The sequence below is a fragment of the Balearica regulorum genome, chromosome 9 (genome assembly GCF_011004875.1).
Source record: "Balearica regulorum gibbericeps isolate bBalReg1 chromosome 9, bBalReg1.pri, whole genome shotgun sequence".
Classification (NCBI taxonomy): Eukaryota; Metazoa; Chordata; class Aves; order Gruiformes; family Gruidae; genus Balearica; species Balearica regulorum.
The window spans coordinates 12430177-12449870 of NC_046192.1; the positions used below are offsets into that span (position 1 = coordinate 12430177).

Sequence of the window (19694 nt, forward strand, 5' to 3'; positions counted from 1 at the left end):
TTTCTCAAACTGGTTTTAGATGTTCTGTCAACAGTTGCAGTATAAATCAGATTTATAATAAATAAATTTTCTGTCCTGCCACCTATTCCTCTACTGTTCACCTTTAGGAATGGCTCCTTTTTCTAAAAGTAGGAGTTGATAAAAGAATTGTGCTGTCCCATTCTGTCACAGACCAAACCCTCTAAGTCATAACATCTTCCTATGCCCCTCTGTTGCTAAGAATGGAGAGTAACAGGTTTTATAATTATGATGTTGGTATCAGAGTAGTAGAACTGGTGCTGTGATTGGAACTACGGCTTGTTTTCTTTATCTGTACACCAAACTGGACTCTGTTTATGACAACTAGACTTATACTGGTAAAGTTCTAAAAATACCATCACTGAAATTTCCTCATTTTCTGGGCCTGTAGGAGAAGATTATATAAATCCAAATGCTGTATTTAGTATGAGTAACTAGGTATATCACTCTGTGCAAAGAAGGTTAGGATAAGTTCTGTCAAATAGCCTTCACTGAGAAGCCCACAAACATGTTCAACTGGAAGAAATGGTGCTAGCTTTACAGAAAAAAACTCTGCTAGAATGTCTTGAATCAGCAGAAATCAAGAGGTTCCTGAGTTTTAGGTCTATATTTATGAAAAATTAAAGGCCACAGCCTTGATTTTCAGAAGTGCTCTGTTGATTTTTTTTTTTTTTCCAGGCATCTAAATTAAGAGACTGTGTTCCTATAGGCACTTTAATCTGTCTTCCATTGTACTTGAAGCTTGTAGTATAAGGCCAGATGAAAGGCAGCCTTTGTCTCCCCTGTTCAGGACTTTTGCATTCTCTAACAATAGTTGAAGTGAGCTCGTAAGATCTGATGATCTGCTGCAATACCTCATGCAAACTTGTAGTTACCCTTAAACCAGTATTTTCATTCTTCTGATTTATGCTCTCCATCTTCCCTTAGCATCCCCTTGAGAAGTGGTGCTGAGTTAAGAACTGATACTAAGATTTGTTGATTCACAATATAGTTGCGTGATGATGCATGTGTTCTAGTGAATCAGGCACCTATTTCAGTGTCAGAAAATAGAAAATGGCTCTTGAGTTCTCTACTGCCAAGAATTGCATTATTTTGAATCACTGATTGGCAGAGTGTTCTTAAAATTAGAAGCAAACAATTTTGTTTTTCCTCACACATTCACACGTTTGCCTCAGCCTTATTGGTAGCTCTGTGTTAGTGTGTGCTAAAGTAGTTTAATTCGACTCAAAACTATCATAGCCAACACAAAGATAACAACCGTGCTTTTCAGAACAACCAGCTAAAAGGGGAAAAATGCCAATATACAGACTAAGCTTCCAAATTAGGCCTGTATTGAGGGCCTCATCCACAGCCACTGAAGGCACTGGAACATGTCATGTTAGTGACTTTAAGGGGTTTGCATGCAGATATTTGCTTTTCATAGAAGAGTTCAAGAATACTTTCTAATGAAAAATCATTAACGTGCCCTTTGGCATTCCTGGTGATAACCTTAATCATACTGAATTCCTTTAGTCTCATAGCTTTTACAAGACTATCACTATAATTTAACACTAATAACAGACCCTTACTAGGAAGTATTACTAATTTCTTGCTTAGGTGATGTTATAATTGGCAATTTCTTGCTGTGACAGTTGCCACTGTAAAAGAAGTGCCATTTATAGATGTTGTTATGTATGCAGAATGTGCTGCACGTACATCCAAGCATTCTGATATGTGCTAAGTGACTGGAAAGGCAAGAGTGAAAGATATACATGCAGAACATTTAAAAACACTTCAGGTGTAATGCAAAGTAACTTTTTTCCACACACAGGGCAGTAAATGAAATAAGAGATGTGAAAGAAGGTTTTAAGTTATGCTTGATTAAATCTGTGTTATAAGCTTCCGGTACTCTTATATCATACTTAGGTCTCCTGGGTGCTGTTAAGTATTGTCAGCCAACAAACCATAATTTTATGCTTGAGTGGACTAATACAAGCCTAGGCTTCTGCTTCTTTGTACATTCAGACTATAGTATGCTGTAATAATAAAGTGAGAAGTGGAGGAAAAAATAAAGCAAAATAGAAAATTGTCATATGGAATAATAATTAATACTTATCAGTAAAATCAGATACTAAGATGGCTTGACCTATAATTTGTTGAGGCTAATAGACTGTGAATCCATTTACTTCACTTTAGATCAACTCCAAGTTCTAGATTTTGATTTTACAGGTGCTGTAACAGAGAGCTGTGCGGGTAGAAATAAGCTACAGAACGGGATGGTGTTTTTTTTTTTAAATGTAGCAATTTTTCTAGTTGTGTCTTTTGTCCATGCGAGAACATTTGGCCTTTGGTCAATAGCTATTAATATAGCACCTCTGTATAAAATATGCCTATTAGAGGAATCCTCTGTACTTAGTTCTGTCTTGGTAGTGTATGTGCTGACTTTCTCTTATGCTAAAGTGTAAATCTTGATGCTGTCTAGTTTTAATATGAAACAGCTGTATATGGTAGCTTCATACAGCTGAAAATAACATTAAGACAAAAAATGAAAACAGTTCTGTAAGCTGGATTGTTTGCCTGAGGCCTGGGTTGTATGAAGTGCTACGTGCTCTTGGTGGGACTTGTAAGCATCCACTGGTCTGCTGAATAGCTTCAGAAATGGCCCTTGGTAAATCTGGGAGGAATGGCTTGGGTATTTCAGCGCTCGGGTGTGGTGCAGAGCAGACCTCCTCAGGTCAGGAGGACTGACTACTCACCCACAAGTAGGGATGAAGCACGTAGTGGTGTTTTGCAGAGAAAGGGCTTCTTTAATGCCAGCCGCTAAAACATACTGAGGGAATTAGTCATGCCCAGTCAAAATCTTTCAGATGTTATCTCTGCATCTAAAGCACAGGTTTGGTGAAATAAAGAGTCAGTTTCAACAGCATTGTAGACAGAAGCTTTACCTGTCTCCTGCCCCCTTCCCCTTTGCTCCCCTGGTTCTGGCAAGCCATGTGGAAGGCACATTAACAGCCTCTGCTGAGAACCCTGCAAAAGCCAGGTTTCTTAGGGCTCCAGAGGCTCCAGTTCCACTTGTCTACTCTCTTGTCAAGTTTCTGACTTACTTGCTGGGCTGCCAGACTCCTATGCAGTTGATGAGCCTCAGAAATATTAAAAAAAAAAGTAAAAAAGTTTTGATTTAAAAAATAAACTTTGGAGTTGTTTTGTACTGGAAAGATTAAAACGTTATATTTCTTCTATGAACAATTTTATTTTTAAATTTTCAAACACCTTGTAGGATGAAGATTGTAGTTTCTAGCTATTGCAGTTTTTAATGCACTTTAATATATTTTTACATGGAAGAAAGTGACATAGTTGCATAAAGAGCCATGCATTTATATTGGGGCCACTGGGATCTGTGAAACAGTCTTTATATTCAGTTTTGGTCCTCGTTATCAGAATTGAGAGAACCCCTCGAGCAGCACAAACAAAAGGTATGCTATGTCAAATGAGCTAGGATGTTAAATAGAAAAGCTGGTGATTCTACACTGAATTGTCTAGAATAAGCTGCAGGCTAGGTTCTGTCTTACATACCATGCAAAATTTACAAAAATCAATGACTGTTTGATGCAAAGAACAGAAAATAGAACGTGGCCCAGCATGTCTCTGATAGATGACAAGGATTCGATAACAGCTTACAAAACTTTTTTTACTCTACTGTGAATCTCTTTTCACATTAAAGCACTTCCCCTTTTCTCAGATGGCAACTATAACGACATGCTATCCTTCTCCACTTGTCCCGTGCCTGCACTGTTTATTTCGAACACTGATTTTTTTAAAAAGCTTGTAAATTTCCCCCCATGTGTCTATTTATCTGTTCAATGCAAAAAGCACTGCCTACTACTATGAAGCCTTTACAGAAATCAAAATTTTTATACAATGGCTTTGCTACCAGCAAAGTAAAACCTTTGGAAACAAAGGTCCTCTTCAGAAATAACTCAGTTTTTATATTATTTTGTATAAGAGATAAAATTAGACAATGAAAAAGAATCTGATCTTTCTATCGTTTTCTCTTTTCAGTTCCTTTTTTCCCCCAACTTCATTTTTTTTTTTTCTTATTTTTTGTTTTAAACATGTAAATAGACCTTTTTGTAAGGTACTGAATCTTAATGTCAGGATGAAAAATCTAAACAGTAAAAATTTCAAACTTTATCTCCTTTTGATTATATTTTGTGGAACCAAAATTCCTGCAGCTCCCTTCTTCCTTTCAGGATCATGGTGGCTAAAGGATGGGTTCAAAGATTTATATTTTGCAATAAAAATATCAAGAAACTATCACAAATAATCCTTATGTATCTGTGTCTGCAATGGAAGGGTGAGAAGGATCATATATCAAATACTGTAAAAGGACCAGAGATTTTTCATTTAACACTTTTTATTTAGGTTTGCATTCATACTTGCTTTTTAATTCATGTTTAGTAATTTTTTTTCTTGTAAAAATACCTGGATATGAACAAGATTTTCAAAGAATTGACATGAGAGAAACTTTACAAATGAATGATTTTACTTGCATATTCAGCGTGGAATTGTTTAAGAATTATTTATCCAGGTTTCTTTCTGTGAAGAGGACAAACTGAGGTCACTTATTATTCTGGTTAATCATTAGCAATGTTTATTTATTAGGTTAATTTGCAGAGTTTCAACAATCTTGTGTCCTTGGAAAGGGTCAGGAAGTAGCACCAAATCAGATATACTGATTATCTGTGCTGTAAAAAGAACAATGAGTTTTTCTAGATCACATGCTGGAAAATGTGTTGTTGGAATGAGTTTTGAACTAAGTTCAGGCAGCTGTTGCTAATGATAAAATACCTTCTGGGAAACCTGTGCTGCTCAAGTTTGCACTGTTTGAGAAAGCCTTATGATACAGTCAACTGCTTTTGTGTCATGTTCATGTTATCATATCCACTATAATCTGTTTACTAGGATTTGTGCTTTCCTCAGCTTTTTTTATGATCTGGTGGTAACACCTGCAAAATGATTCTTGTGCCCTATTGACATATCTATGCTATAACGTCTACCTTTCCTGCTAGCCAATTCTATATTACTGTTTATATGGTACCTGAATTTGCTTACATGACATTATCTGATGCTTCTTTGGTTCACAGATAGACTGAAGGCTCTCTGAGATAAGATTGTCTTTTCCCTGTTTGAAAACTGTCTAGCAAAATGAGGTCCTAGTCCAAAACTAGGACACTGTGTGCTGTTTTGCTGTTGTCACTGAAGTGATAAAGAATACCAAATCAGAATATTAGTAATAATATTAATAATAGTAATAAAATAATAAATAAAATTAATATCAATAAAATATTAATAAAAATAATAGTAATAATAGTAATAACTAGTAAACCTTTCGTTGTCTAGCAGGTAAAAGAAAATGGTGTGCACGTGCATGTGTACAGCCTCTTGTCTTTTACAAAGATTTCTGTCTCTGAGAGCAAGTCATCCCATAAGGAAAATTCAGCTGAAGACCACAAAATGCTGAAATTTTCTTTGATTGTCAGTTCATCCTGGAATGCACTTTTGCTTTTAGTGGCTTTTCCATTTTCTCACAGGCACAGAATAGTACTTATCTTTATAGGCAGCCATTATGTCTGTTTTATCCATGTACAAAGCACAGGAGAAATAAAATGATAGGTGCTCTGATAAGTTAAAGAGGGTAAACTTTTGAAGCCTACAAATAATGCAATTCCTTTTGGCTGATTGATTTCAGGTAAGTGCAAAGGACACAAACAACCTTTTTTTTAAACTGAAAGGAATACATCTGAATGATGGATAACTGCAGTTCAAGTAGAAATGCTTTTAGAAGTTGCTTTATGGAGAATTGGCTCACTCTGTCCTAGTCTCCTGCTTCTATTCAGTGTAACTGAATGTTAGTTCCTCAGATTGAAAAGAAATCTGTAAAGAAGGAGAAAGCTCTCCTCCTACCACTCTATTCATGGCAGCGTGCATGTGAGCTGCTTGAAAAGCAAAGCTTTGTACAAGTTAGCTACATTGCTATTTGGTAGCTCGGAGCAGCACCAAGGATGCAGTAGGCCTGTCATTACAATGCTTATAATACCCATATTAGCCAGCTAGCAACCATCACATCTCTCTTGCTCCCTCACCCCTCGCGTGTGCCAGAGATAGGCAGCATTAGTGCTCCAGTCATGTTGTTTGGTCTTGGAAGACCATATCACATGCAATCTCATCCTCGTTCTGTTGCCAGGAAAAAAATGATTAGACTTGGCTGCAGGTGGGCCCAAGGCTTGTGTCTTGCAATTTAACACTTATTAAGTATTTAAAGAAACTTACCATGCATTTGAAGTCTTTGTCCTTCTTCCTTCCTTTCTTGCTTTCTTCTATTGTAATCTTGCATATGTTTTCCTGTTACGCAGTAGCTATTTTTTTTATCAATGCAAGTTTCACTGTGTACTATTAAAGTACATATCCTGCAATATAATGTAGGCTTCTCCTTATGAAGACGGTGAGCTTTTATGGATGGAAACATCTTAACACATACGTTATGGCCTCTTTTTTTTCATCTTCAGTTTCAGTTATTTTTGCACTTTTGTGTTTCAGTGCAGCAATCCCAAATCCTTCCTTTTCCTCTCAGTATGAGAAGCTGGGAGAACAGTGCAGTCATCTTCCTGACTGATGCTACAGAACAGCCAGCAACAGCAAAGATGCCCCCACATGAGGAAGTGAGAATTATACAAATACAGAGACAGAAAGAAGCCTTAGTGGACAAAAAGCCTTGTATAAGATGATGTTAAACCAGAAAGGATTGCAGTTTTGTCTAAAGTAGATGGAAAAAAAAGGTGAAGATTGTTTGCAGGACACTTATTACATTAATTTTACCTCAATTTTCAGTGATAGATTGTAACTGGGAATACAGGCCTATATAGAGGAGGAATTCTAACTCTAGTTGGGTACCCCATGTCTTGGGACTAGACAGACAAAACCCAGTGATATTTGCTGGAGTAAGCAAGTTAGAGGTTTGGGACTGAGATGAGTTAAAAGCAAATTGCTACTAGATGGGAGCAAAGTTGTAATTTTATCATGGGATGCTCTGGAATGGGACACCTTTGCTCACCATTTGAGCTCTGCCCTTTTGTACACATGTTCTTGCCCTTGTAGGAGGAAATTTCTACCTACTCATTCATTTGATAGCTAAACTTGGCTACATCTGCCTTGAAAAAAACACAAACAACAATATAAAGATATATATATAAAAAGTTGGATTATAGATCTTGGTTCTTTCCCCGATAAATTCTTGAAATACCTTTGTTTATTCCCTTTTCCACTAGCTGTAAGTAGGATATTACAGCTTCAAATGGTAATGCATTTTAAGCTGTAAAAACAAAGAAATTGAAATAAATTAATTTGAATTTACCCACTGTCAGAAACCAAGTATTTTATTTTGCATTTTCCTTGTTTAAAGATTTGATATGAAAATCTAAGAGGATACCTTTAAGTACTTAGATGATTTGTTCTTCATTTTTATTATTCCAATATTAACATTTCTTAGCCTAGATTTGAGAGAATGCTGTGCTTTTCTTAGGGCTCAATACCCGATTCAAAGATACTTGCTTAAAGAAAACAACCCTTATTTGAACCTAGCTGGCTCTGGATCAGGCTCCTACTGTTTCTTTCAGAATAAAAATAAAATTTGATTATCAAACAGAATTTCAGAGATTTTCTTTTTGTATAGTTCTACCCTAGCATGGCATGGTGCCATTGCCTATGACCGCTGAACTAAGTGGAAATCATTCCTAAGGACAGCAAGGCACAGCACAACTTCCCGATTTCCTCCGTGATATTTCCTACCTCTTGCTTTTCCTTTGTGAAATAAATAGGCATAAGAGATGTTATTGCCAGAAGAGTAGGTAGATTTGTGTTAATGCCTAAGAGCAAATGTCAAACTATAGAAATGTCACAGCCTTGTATGCTTTCGAAGTATATAACCAGATAGATTATTATTTTGCTGTATCTCTTCTTTGAAAACTTTGTCATAATCCTCTATGCAATCTTGTATTGGGCACAAATACTGTGCTACATGACAGTTTGTTCTAAATTTAGCAGCACAGCTTTGTAATATTAGGCAGGGAAAGGCAAAAGAAAGTTTGGGTGGATAATTTCTCTCTCCCTGAAAAGAATGTCTTTCAGAAATAGTCATGCCAAACAAATGCTCAGAGCTGTGAGTGACAGCATTAGTGGGTTGAACCATTATTCTGTGCAGGTATATGGGCATACATTTTCAGGATTAGTAAAATATAGAAGTATTATTTGTAATTAAAATATATTTTAGGATCATGTCAGGGTTATAATCTCTGAAAAATCTGAATTCTAAAGAAAGATTATGACTTGACTGGAAGAGAAATTGACACAAATATTTTAAAAAAATCACTTAAAATATTTTCTTGAAATGCACAAGACATTGAAATCAGACTTTCTAGAATAAAGCTTCAGACACCCATATTCAAGATCTCTACCATACAGATAACCTCTGAGAAATGGTGCTTCTGGTGCTTTCTACAGTACTTTCATTTTGCATGTACTGTTGTCTGACTTTTTCATATTGATTTCTTTTTCCCTTCTGCCTCTGTCCCTTGTTTTCTAGTTCTACCCTTGTTGTCTCTTTCATGTTGTTTTTGTTTTTAACTTGTGCCTCTGTCCTGTTCTTGCCTTCCATGGTTTTTTGCCTTTTTTTTTTTTTCTTCTTCAGCGCAATTTTTTTCCCCCTTGGTTCATCTGTTTGTTCTGACCTATAGTTTCTAATACATACCACAACCACAGGCTATTTCTTCTGAAAAAGTGAGTTTGCTTGGTAGTTAAAGCTAGTTACACTTGTGCTCAACATTAACATTTAAACATATTTTCCCCCTTTATACAGCATTCACCTATTATTTCTAAGTATTCTTGAAGAATTATCCTAGGGAAACATTTTAATAGAGTGCTTTTTGGCCCTTAAAACTGCACTGGTAGATGAATTAGGGCAATACATTCATTTTTTACCAGAAGGATGTTTTTTCCATCAAAAGTCTCTTTGAGGGATAACTTCACTTGAACTCTCTAAGGAAGCTGTATTCCCAGAGAATTACATTTTATTACCTGAAATATTTCATCCTAGTTTGCTGCTGCTGGTATCAGAAAAACATACATGTAGCCTGAACATTAATCTCTACTCAGTAGTGCAGGGTAATGGACCAATAGATGTGCTACTGAATAATGGAGACCACTGGTAGAGCTTTGCATGTTTAGCTCCTGAGCCAGTATGCATGGGAATTAGCAGATGGGCTTCTCTTATAGTCATCGTATATCTCTGTTAAAGGCTTACGGCATGATTGTTATTGTGGGATCTCACTGATAGCTATGCAAAGCCCTTGCAGAGTCACTCTAAAATGACAATAAAATAGAATGGTAGCTTTTACTATCTTTGCACAGGCATGAGTGACAGCATGTGTGTCAAAAAGTGAATGTTCTACCTTGGCTTTGGGAGGATGCTCTTTTTAAGAAAATAAAAAAAAAATAAAATCACTTAAAATACTTTCTTGCTATGCAAAAGACATGGAAGCCAGACATTCTAGAATAAAGCATCAGACGCCCATAATCAAGAATTCTACCATACCTGCCTTGCTAGGGATGTGAATAGAAGCACAAAGGCTCAGGAATCTAGGGAACAGGAAGTATGAGCTCCAAGGAAGTCCTGGGAGCTACATCTTCATGATGGGTACATCTTTCTCTGTTTAAGAGGTGTGAGTAAACTGGTGTTTTATTTTTACTTTCTCTTGGGTAGCTATCATTTTCTGAATATGAGGGCAGGCAGCAGCCATTGGGCTGCTTCAGTCTCCAACCTCCTGGTTTCACAAACACAGAATTCACACCCTATCTGATTAATAATTAGATTAGTTTTATCTTGGAATTTAAAGAGGTTAATTTATTTAAACCTATTGTCTATATAGTACTGTAGGGCAGAGCTTCTTAGGTCATTCTCATGCTCCATAGCCTCAATCAGGAATATACCACCACTGAACTGACCAGCTTCTCTAGACCTTTTGTTTCTTTAAACTTCAAATATTTCTTGTCCTTACTAAAGGTGTTACAATAAATTATGCTTTTGTTTGTAGCAGTATCATTTTTTGATTCTTAAATATTTTGAAGGTGCCAGTTGTATTGCAACTATCATCCATGGTTTAGAAAAGGATACTTGTGGTCAAAGCCATACCATATTCTGAACAGCCATGCACTCTCAGCTTTGGTTGTATTTTTATCGAAGTTAGATGCACTCTGCAAAATAAACAATAAAATGAAAATCATTTTTATAAATAAACAAAACATAGAGTTCCAATATTAAAAAATAATGTCAAACCGAATTACAATTAACTGCACTTTTTTTAATTTAAAAAGTTTCTTTGGTGTACAAATGTCATCTCTGTGAATCAGTTCAGGAGCAAATTGGCTCATATAGCACATTTCTCATTGCTCTATACTCATTGGAAGTGTGCAGCATTTACTTTTATTAATGATTCCAATTTTATTAAGCAGCTGAGAAGCACTATATTCTGAGATCAATAAAATGATATTTTGATTTAATTGCCATTGTGGGATTACTTCAGTTTACTCCTACAAGATCAAATGCTGTTTGTGTATGTCTAACAAAATGTCATTCCCAAAGGGATCGTGATATTCTAATAATTATGGCATTACTTTCCTTTCTGTGCTTCTTTCCAAGGAAAGCAGAACATGACTTGACAAGACTCAAAACACTGCTTTCCATTCTGCAACCTAATTTGGGGTGTGCTGCACAGGTAGATAGATGGCCTATCAACTCCCTTGCAATGAGCACGGAGACATCTTCAACTAGAGCAGGTTTCTCAGAGCCCCATCCGACCTGACCTTAAATGTTGACGGGGATAGGGCATCTACCACCTCTCTGGGCAACCTGTTCCAGTTTTTCACTGCCCTCATTGTAAAAAAAATACCTTCTTTCTATCTAGTCTACCCTCTCTTAGTTTAGAACCATTACTCTTTGTCCTATCACAACAGGCCCTGCTAAAAAGTTTGTCTCTATTATAAGCCCCCTTTAAGTACTGAAAGGCTGCAACAAGGTCCCTGTGGAGCCTTCTCTTCTGAACAACCCCAACTCTCTCAGCCTTTCCTCGTAAGAGAGGTGTTCTATCCCTATGATCATTTTTGTGGCCTTCCTCTGGACCTGCTCCAACAGGTTCATGTCTTTCCTGTGCTGAGGGCTCCAGATACAGTACTCCAGGTAGGGTCTCATGAAAGCAGAATAGAGGGGGAAAATCACCTCCCTTGCCCTGCTGGCCTTGCTGCTTTTGATGCAGCCCAGGATACAATTGGCCTTCTGGGCTGTGAGGGCACATTGTTGGCTCATGTCCAGCCTTTCATCCACCAGTACCCCCAAGTCCTCGTCCTCAGGGCTGCTGTCAATCCCTTCATCCCCCAGCCTGTATTGATACTGGAGATTGCCCCGACCCATATGCAGGACCTTGCACTTGGCCTTGTTGAACCTCATGAGGTTCATGTGGGCCTACTTCTCAAGCTTGTCCAGGTCCCTCTGGATGGCATCCTGTCCCTCAGGCATGTCAGCTGCACCACTCAGATTAGAGTCAGCAGACTTGTTGAGGGTGCACTTGATCCCACTGTGCCATTGGTGCAGATATTAAACACTACTGGTCCAAATATGGATACCACTCCTCACTAATTTCCATCTGGACATTGACCATGGACCACTATCCTCTGGATGCAACTGTCCAACCAATTCCTCATCCACTGAATTTATCTAATAAGTTTTATGTTTTAATCTAATAATATATTAAACCAATTCTTATTATACATTAACATACATATAAATTGGCTGATGATAGTAATGTAAATGGTCTCATCCTCAAAACTGTAGGGTCTAGTTCTAAGCCAACCTGTACACGGGAACTTTTACATTGATTTCACTAATTTTTGAATAAGATTATATGGAGACAGAAACCACAATGTAGCTGTTATGATTTTGCTAATGTTAAAGGTGGTCACAGTGAACTTACAAATGTACCAAATAGGCCAAATATTATTTTGAGGATCTGTTTCCTTGTTACTGAATTGAGTATCTCAACAACTTCCCCTAGCAACTGGGGAGGCTGAAGGGGGAAGAAGATGGTACTAATCCCTAGGTGAGCAGCAGAACACTCTTCGAAGCCCTTAATATCTAGTAGTGCATTTTGGCAAGTTAGATACTGATTGGGAAAAGGGTTGAAATGTTTAAGCAGAAAGTGTGATGGCAGGTAAAGTCTATGTTAGGTCAGAATAATAAGAAAACTGAAAGAGGGTGAGGGACTAGTGTAGACAGGGATAGACAGGAGAAAGAGAAGGACAGGCATGGAAGTAGACGCGTTGTGGAGCGGGCTGCAGCAAGGAGCTAATGAGTGCAACACAGAGGAAGGCTAGTTAAAAGTACAGAGAGCTCTGTAAATATCCTGTGTGTCCTTGGTTTGACTGCTAATGTTTCCAGAAGCAATTGGAAGTTGTTGGTTAATCCTGTTTCCAAACTCATTGTGTATCTAGTTTCCTCTTGCATTCGTGTTCCCGTACGAAAGCAGTGGAGAAAAAAGTCTACACCAGAGTATAATTCTCTAAGAATTTACTAGTCCTGACCTGGATCTGCTTTTATTTCTTGCACTAATGTTTATTGCTGCTTTGCTCCACACCTGCTCTGGTGGCCTGTAACCTGTGGCTCATTTGAGCTCTGTGAGTTTGACATGTGTTGCACCTTCTTCCTTTTGTATATGAAATCTGTGTTGTGTTATCTGCTTTTGTGTTAATGGGAATCTGGGTAGTTATCTGCAGTGCAGCTCCTGCAAAAACAGGACAGTCAAGGGACGGCAGGAGATGTCACTGTGAATGCTTTTGGGCTATCGCAGATCCTTGGATTCTATGATCTTAAAAAGTAACTTCACTTTCCCTACAGTTCAGAGGGGTAGAAATAGGGGAGACAGTCCACCACCTTTTCTGGACAATCGTCTCCGTAGGAAGTGAGAATGCCGATGTTTCTCATCTCTTACTTGGGAATTACCCATATGGAGATTATTCTCAACAGTCACTTGCAATAAATTCACCAACCAGCTGGCAGATGAAACTGATGGGAAAAGTATAAATAATTTCCGTATTATACTAATAAAGATGGTTAAATAAACCATGAATATCAGTTTGCCAGAGATGATATTGACAGGTGTTTTGCAGGCTATTTAGTTTTCTCCTGAGATCAATACTACAACATTTTTCTAAAATGCTTGTAGAAAATATATTCTTACGCTCTCGGTAGAGATTAACATAGCAGTATTTTTAAGATACAGAAAACATCTGAATAAAATATGCTATTGACTACCTTTGTGGGAAATTAGTTAAAAAGCCCACTGCCATAAAAGCTTTTGCCTTTTTTTGATAGATCAGCTTTGTGACTCTGTCCAGTGATTATGTATCCTCCATTCTGCTTATCAGAATTAACTTTTGGTGTTTATACTCTGAATGTATGTGATATGCAGCAAATTGTTTTTTTATTTTTATATATTATTTTCTATATAATAATATATATTATCTGTAGTATATATTATGTAATTCAGCTCTTTCAGAACTGAGTTATAACAGTGCATCAATAAATAAATGGATATGAATATGATGCTATTATTTCTTCTGTTTATGCTTATGTTGTGATAATGATTTGATGATAAACACATTTAAGGAAAGGCAAAGCAAGGCAGAACTGACACAAAGAAACGGAGAGATGCTTTTCATGGATAAGGTAATGGTATGCTGAAGTCCAGGCGCTAATTATACATTTAAAGGCTCTATGCCTTTGCTAGGGAAGGAACCCTGAGTTCCAGGTCTTACAACTTGAACTGGAATTTGCTGCTAGCTGACTGCCGAAATTACTGATTGAGCCAGTCCAGAATAGAGCATAATCTGAAATCTAGAAACAACCATGTACATGGAAGGCTTGACTAAATAAATTGAACTCCTCCAGAGAAGAGAAAATTGAATTTGTGGAAGGGCAGGAAAGAAGGGAAGTCAAGATGAAGAGGTAGGAAAGGAAAAAGGGTTATGCAGCCATATAGCTGCTATTGCCTTTGACATAGTACTTATGAGGTGGAAGGTGTTTAAGGCTTTTTTCTGCCCCTAAATAAAATCCAGGTCCCATTAGAGATATGGATTAAGAGGTTCCTACAGCAAGATAACTGTGTCCTGGTAGTTAGAGTGGTCACAGAGGAAAGAGACTCAAATCTCTACAGCAGACCTTGTAGCTCTCCTATTCTGATGAGTACTCTGGCTGAGAAGGGAGGAGCCTAGAGGCTTATTTTCCGCTAATTTTGCTGTCTTTTAAACATCTCATTCTTGAGAAGATATTCAGTTCTTATTTCTGGTAAAATCTCCCTGAAGCTCCAATTAACAGCACTGTGATTTGGCATGTGGTTTCAAGTTCATCTGGGCCGGGCGAGAGCTGTAATTGGTGGTGGGAAATAATGGCACTTGATACATTATTTGTCCAGGGATATATGCAAGAAAAACAACTCCTTTCACTGAGACATGGGAAGAAAATGAAAAGTAGGTAAATAAAAGCATCATATTAGAAATAAAGGGAAAGAAAAAAGACAACAAAGGAGAAGAAGAGGAATGAGAGAGAGATGAGATGAAAGAGAAAATTAAAAGAAATAACTGTGATAGGTACTGAATTAAACCAAAGAGGGCTACAGAGAATGCAACAGACTTCTGAAGTAGTAAAAGATTGAGATGTCAAATACAAAAAAGTCAGACAAATGAAAATAGAATACCACAGGGGGGAAAATAATAATCATAGCAGCAAAACTATCTTCCAAGTTAAAATTTACTACTATAAGGAATGCTGACTTGGACATGATAGGGCATGAAAGGTGTTATATTTATTTACACCTTCTGTGTTGTATTACTGAGTTTTGTCACCAGAGGTAGGTGTTAATTCACAGGGCACAATCGGGATGCTGGATGTGTTATTGTTATTCATAAACATGATTATTTTCATTGTTAATAAAAGGATGAGAAAATTAGATGCCTGTTGACTTCTGAAGAAATCAGTTTTTCACAAAACATGCATTCAGTCAATTTTATACTGCATTCAGCAGATCTGTGATAATTTGAGTGCTGCAAAGTAGAAAATTTCTGAGAGGATATATCTTTAAAATCCAGTCAAGAATAGATTTAAGATTAAGGTTCTCTGTCCTGGCCTTGGTCAGAATTTGGGCACAGGCATTACAGGAATTCCTACCAAGATGCTTAGGAAAGTGATATTACTGATTAGTCCCCTTAGACTCAGAAAAAAATCAGTATCTTGGCATGGTACAATGGAGTGTTATGCTAGCCCTTTTAATAGTGACTGAGTTGTAAAACTAAGGGATATGGTTTGATATGAATAACATTCTTTTTCCTTTTTTCCAAAGCAATGTTAGGACAGTTAGGCACCTGAATGCCTTTCAATGAAAGTTGAGACCATAAATGCCTTCAGATATGTGCAAATGTGTAAACGTTAAGAATACTCAGTACATAAGATATATTAAAATTCTGCCTAATGATATCTTTAATGTATTTTCAAGTGACTAGAGTGTCTTATTCATGTCTTGCCCTAACTTATTTTCTACACTTATACCATCATTGAGTGATTTCGATGTCAGTTCTAGTTGTGCAGTCTGAAAGAATGCAGGGGATGGTACTACCTAGAAACAGGAACACAGTTAGCATCACGTGCTTCGTTGCGTTTTGCTTTGACAACTTGTGAACTGTAGCATTGCTTCTCCCTGGTCGTACTGCTGTTCCACTTCCATGCTGAAACACTTTATGTCTCTGTGCATTGACTCTCTATAGATTTCTACTGTTGCAGGCAGTGCTGCATTTGAAACAATGCCATACGCGTATGACAAAAAAGGGAGGGTGACAGATGAACAGCTGCAGCTTGTTAAATAGTCTCCTTTAGTTTAAAGTTTGCAAGTTCATAGTTTAAAGTTTGCAAGTTCACAATATACTTACGTTGCCATGTGAAAAATAACTGAAAAATATTTTCAGAATCCTGAGACACTAGAATTGAATATTAGGCATTCTCCTTTTTTATTCCAGGGAATTAAACATTGTTCTGAGATGTCTAATTTCACAAATGCAGCATTTGGAAGGTGATAAATATTTGGATTTATCAAGGCAATACTTCTGTTATTTTGTTTATTAGACCTCTCAGGATATCTTTGCATTTATTTATAATTTTCTTCAAAACTCTATAACATTTTTAGTTACAAAATTTTCACAAGTGTATGCACATTGAAAAATATGTTTCCTCTGTTTGTACCTTGAACAATAGATACTTTTCAGCTCCTTTTTATTTTCAACCTGCTTGTTTTAAACACTTTCAGCTATAACGCTATTTTTGACAAACATGATCTGCCAACAATTGAACAGTTTTTAATTCGGCGTGTATGTCTAAAATCCTGACATACCTGGCTTGCAGTTTCTGCTTTCAGATCTTCATCTGGATCTACACCAACTCTGGTAAAAAAAAAACCACAAAGCAGACACATGATAATGGTCTGATATATTTTAGAGAGCTTTGAGGGTAGAAATGTTTCTCTTGTGCCACTCATTTCTTACTAGGTGAGAAATGCAGAGAACTGGCAAAACATTAAGATCACTTTTTTTAATCAAGGAAGTTCGTAATAAGTTTTTAGGAAACTTGAGATTCTTTTTAACTGCCACTCATGACACCTGAGATTGGATCTTAACCCTGGCTCTGATCCATAGCTGGGGAGAGACAATCAAGTCATTAAATGGTGCTATGAAATCCTTAATTACTGGCAGAAGAGAGGTGTCGAGGAAGAGCTAGAGAGGTATGTGGAGGATAGGACTGCGGGACTCTGGCATTTCTTGACTGTGCTGCATTATGGATAGCTTGTAGCATTTGGAAAGGGCTTTACTTGGCACACAAGGGATGGGGAAGCAAACCAAAAGGGAGAGGAGACTGCGGTGGGTGATGTGCAAGATGATGCGAACCTGGGTGGCATTTTATTCAGACAGGAAAAAAACAAAATTGGCTGTTAAAAGTGATGTGGTGGAAGAATTTGGAATATGGCTGATACTCAGAACTGAGGAGAAATGCAACTGAGAAATGTTATGAGTTGAATGACAGAGGCTTGTGCTGATGTTCGCAGCAAGAGAGGAAGGAGAGCAGTGAGGGATGATCATAACAAACCTGCTTATCACCAGAATCTGAACCCCACAGCTAGGGGTGACCAACAGGCCCCGAATGCCTCACAAGCCTCCCACACAGTATCTGAGCTAATACAGTATTTACTGGTGCAAAGAAAACGTACTCTTTCACTAGATATTGATTTAAGGCCACTTTACTTTTTATCTGCTAGTCTTCCTTCTTGAGTATATTTTTGCTTTTGGTAATAACACATCAAAACTGATTTTAAAATAATATTTAATATTAACAATTACATCTCTCAGCATTCTTTCCTGTAAATATTATGCACATTTAGTCAGAGACAATGACAGAGCTACGTGCAAAGTAGATGCTTTTTATATGTTAAATACTCAATGGACGAGAAAAAAAGACATTTGTTTCTATCATAGCTCTTGAGTGTCAACAAATTCAAGTCCTTCAGGCATAAATATTTCTATCTTTTTATTAAAAATAATGATCCTGGTGCTGACTTAACAAGGAGACAGACTTGAATAGCTGTTTCTTTCTCTTTTTTTTGGTCCAGTTGTTTTTTAAATTGCTAGAAAAAGCTTCTGATGGCACTAACCTATTCATTAGTTTGGAGTAAAGCAAGTTAGGTGTTTTGTTTCATTAAAATGGAAACATTTGCATGGGAAAAGAAAAAGAAACATTACATAGCAATTTAACCATCTGTCTGACATTGGATTTGTTATTGTCATGTACAGAACAGTGGTGTCTAGGGCCTTATCTGTTCTTGGCATTGTAAAACTAAACGGTGTGAGACAGCCCTGTGCTGCAGAGTGTACAGCGTAACTACAGCGGGATGCGAAGGCTGAAACAATGGCACAAATGGAGGTGCGATGGGCCCGAACTCATAAACCAGGTCAGAATCAGAAAGAGACTCCCATTCTCCTAAATGCAGTTACATGTTTATTAGAGTACACTTATTTGCTAGATGTATTCACCGACAACACTACTTGGCCTCTACAGAAATACACCAGCAGTACAATAGTTAAGGGTCTGCACAGTTCTGGAAACAAAAAAGTTTAAAGCATTTACGCATGATAGGTGCAGCTGAAAGGCTACAGCACAAACTTCCCCACGCTCTCCTCTCCTTAATGAGCTTGACTTGACCTCAAAAAATCAGTCTCCTGGGACAGAAGTAATTTAGCCTTCATGCAGTTCTGAAGTTACTGGAGTTGAGAAACTGCCAGTTCTGACTGATTGTGTGTGTTGGGTTGTGATGCGTTTATTATAGAATGAGCTAAGAGAACAGAAAACATTTCACCCGGGACTAAAAGGACTGTAATAGCAAATGGGAAAAAGTGTAGGTAGGCAATGGGGCCAATAGGAACCAGAATTTCTGGCTGCGATATCATTTCAGTAACAGTGATATAACTACTAACTAAGCATTGACAACAGGAATCTACTGACGTAGGAAAAAAACTGGGTTTACAGTTTTGCAGAATTTGTGGTATGCTTAAGCTTCCCTGCATGTTTAATTTCTAATCCTTATAGCTACAGAGATAGCTAGCAGTTTTGTTTATTCTGCAGATAACAGATTATTATAATATGGCACATATGAAGATACTTAGGAGTATTCTCAACAGGAGTATAACATTTAAAGCCAGAAAAAACCCCCAGCAATAAATATGTATAATGAAATCACACTTCTGTCTTAGATTTTTCATATATGAAAAAGAAAAGAGGTCTCCTATGCCACATGAATGCCACAGAGCCACAGCTGATGCTTTCCTTTGGTCTCTGGTTTACAACACAGGGTCAGATGCTGTCGCTGTTTTTCCCATGGAATAGTATCTTGCTGCTGGAAATTAGTGTGGATAGCAAAATGTTTCCTATTGATTTAAAGTCCCTTAGGAAAAGGATCAGATCATTCTTTGCATTCTATGGGAGAGTTTTTTAATGCATTAAAATTGCAATATATTTTTGTAATAATTTGAACATTAGCAATTTTATTAAGTATGCACTAAGCAGACTCAGTTCAGTCAGTTCTGAAATTGAGGCTAATTATTTTGTATCCAAACATAGGCTTGGGAGCCTAACATCAGGCACCTAGCATTGAAAATCATGGTCTGCTATAATTAACTCTGATATACTTGACACGAACTAGAGTGCTATTTTTAAATTGCAAATATTGAAAAAACAAAGCATAACAAATTGTATGAGACGGTCAAGACAACTGAAATTAAGCACAGATATACACTTCAGGTTTACATCCTTGGCTTCCTCAACAGGCCTGCTACATCTAATGCTATTGCCACTAGAATTTGCAAACTTAAAATTCATATAAATAGCTATCAAGGCTTCTAAGAAATACTCTATTGTTAATATTTGTATAAACATCTTTCCCCTTTTATCCTTCTCAGTTTTCCATTTCTGTGAGAAGATTTAATGGCTGGTCAGAAAAATATTT

The 19694-nt window shown here is 37.2% G+C and overlaps 1 protein-coding gene across 1 annotated transcript in view; it reads right to left on the bottom strand.

The window, feature by feature from the left end:
• Nucleotides 1–19694, bottom strand: part of SLC9A9 (solute carrier family 9 member A9) — a 216123-nt gene that overhangs the window by 45160 nt on the left and 151269 nt on the right. The window contains exons 13-14 of the mRNA XM_075761149.1: nucleotides 16536–16584; nucleotides 10223–10302 (exon numbers count right to left, since the gene is read on the bottom strand). Of these exons, the coding sequence (XP_075617264.1) occupies nucleotides 10223–10302; nucleotides 16536–16584 (129 nt within the window). The remainder of the gene's footprint in view (nucleotides 1–10222; nucleotides 10303–16535; nucleotides 16585–19694) is intronic.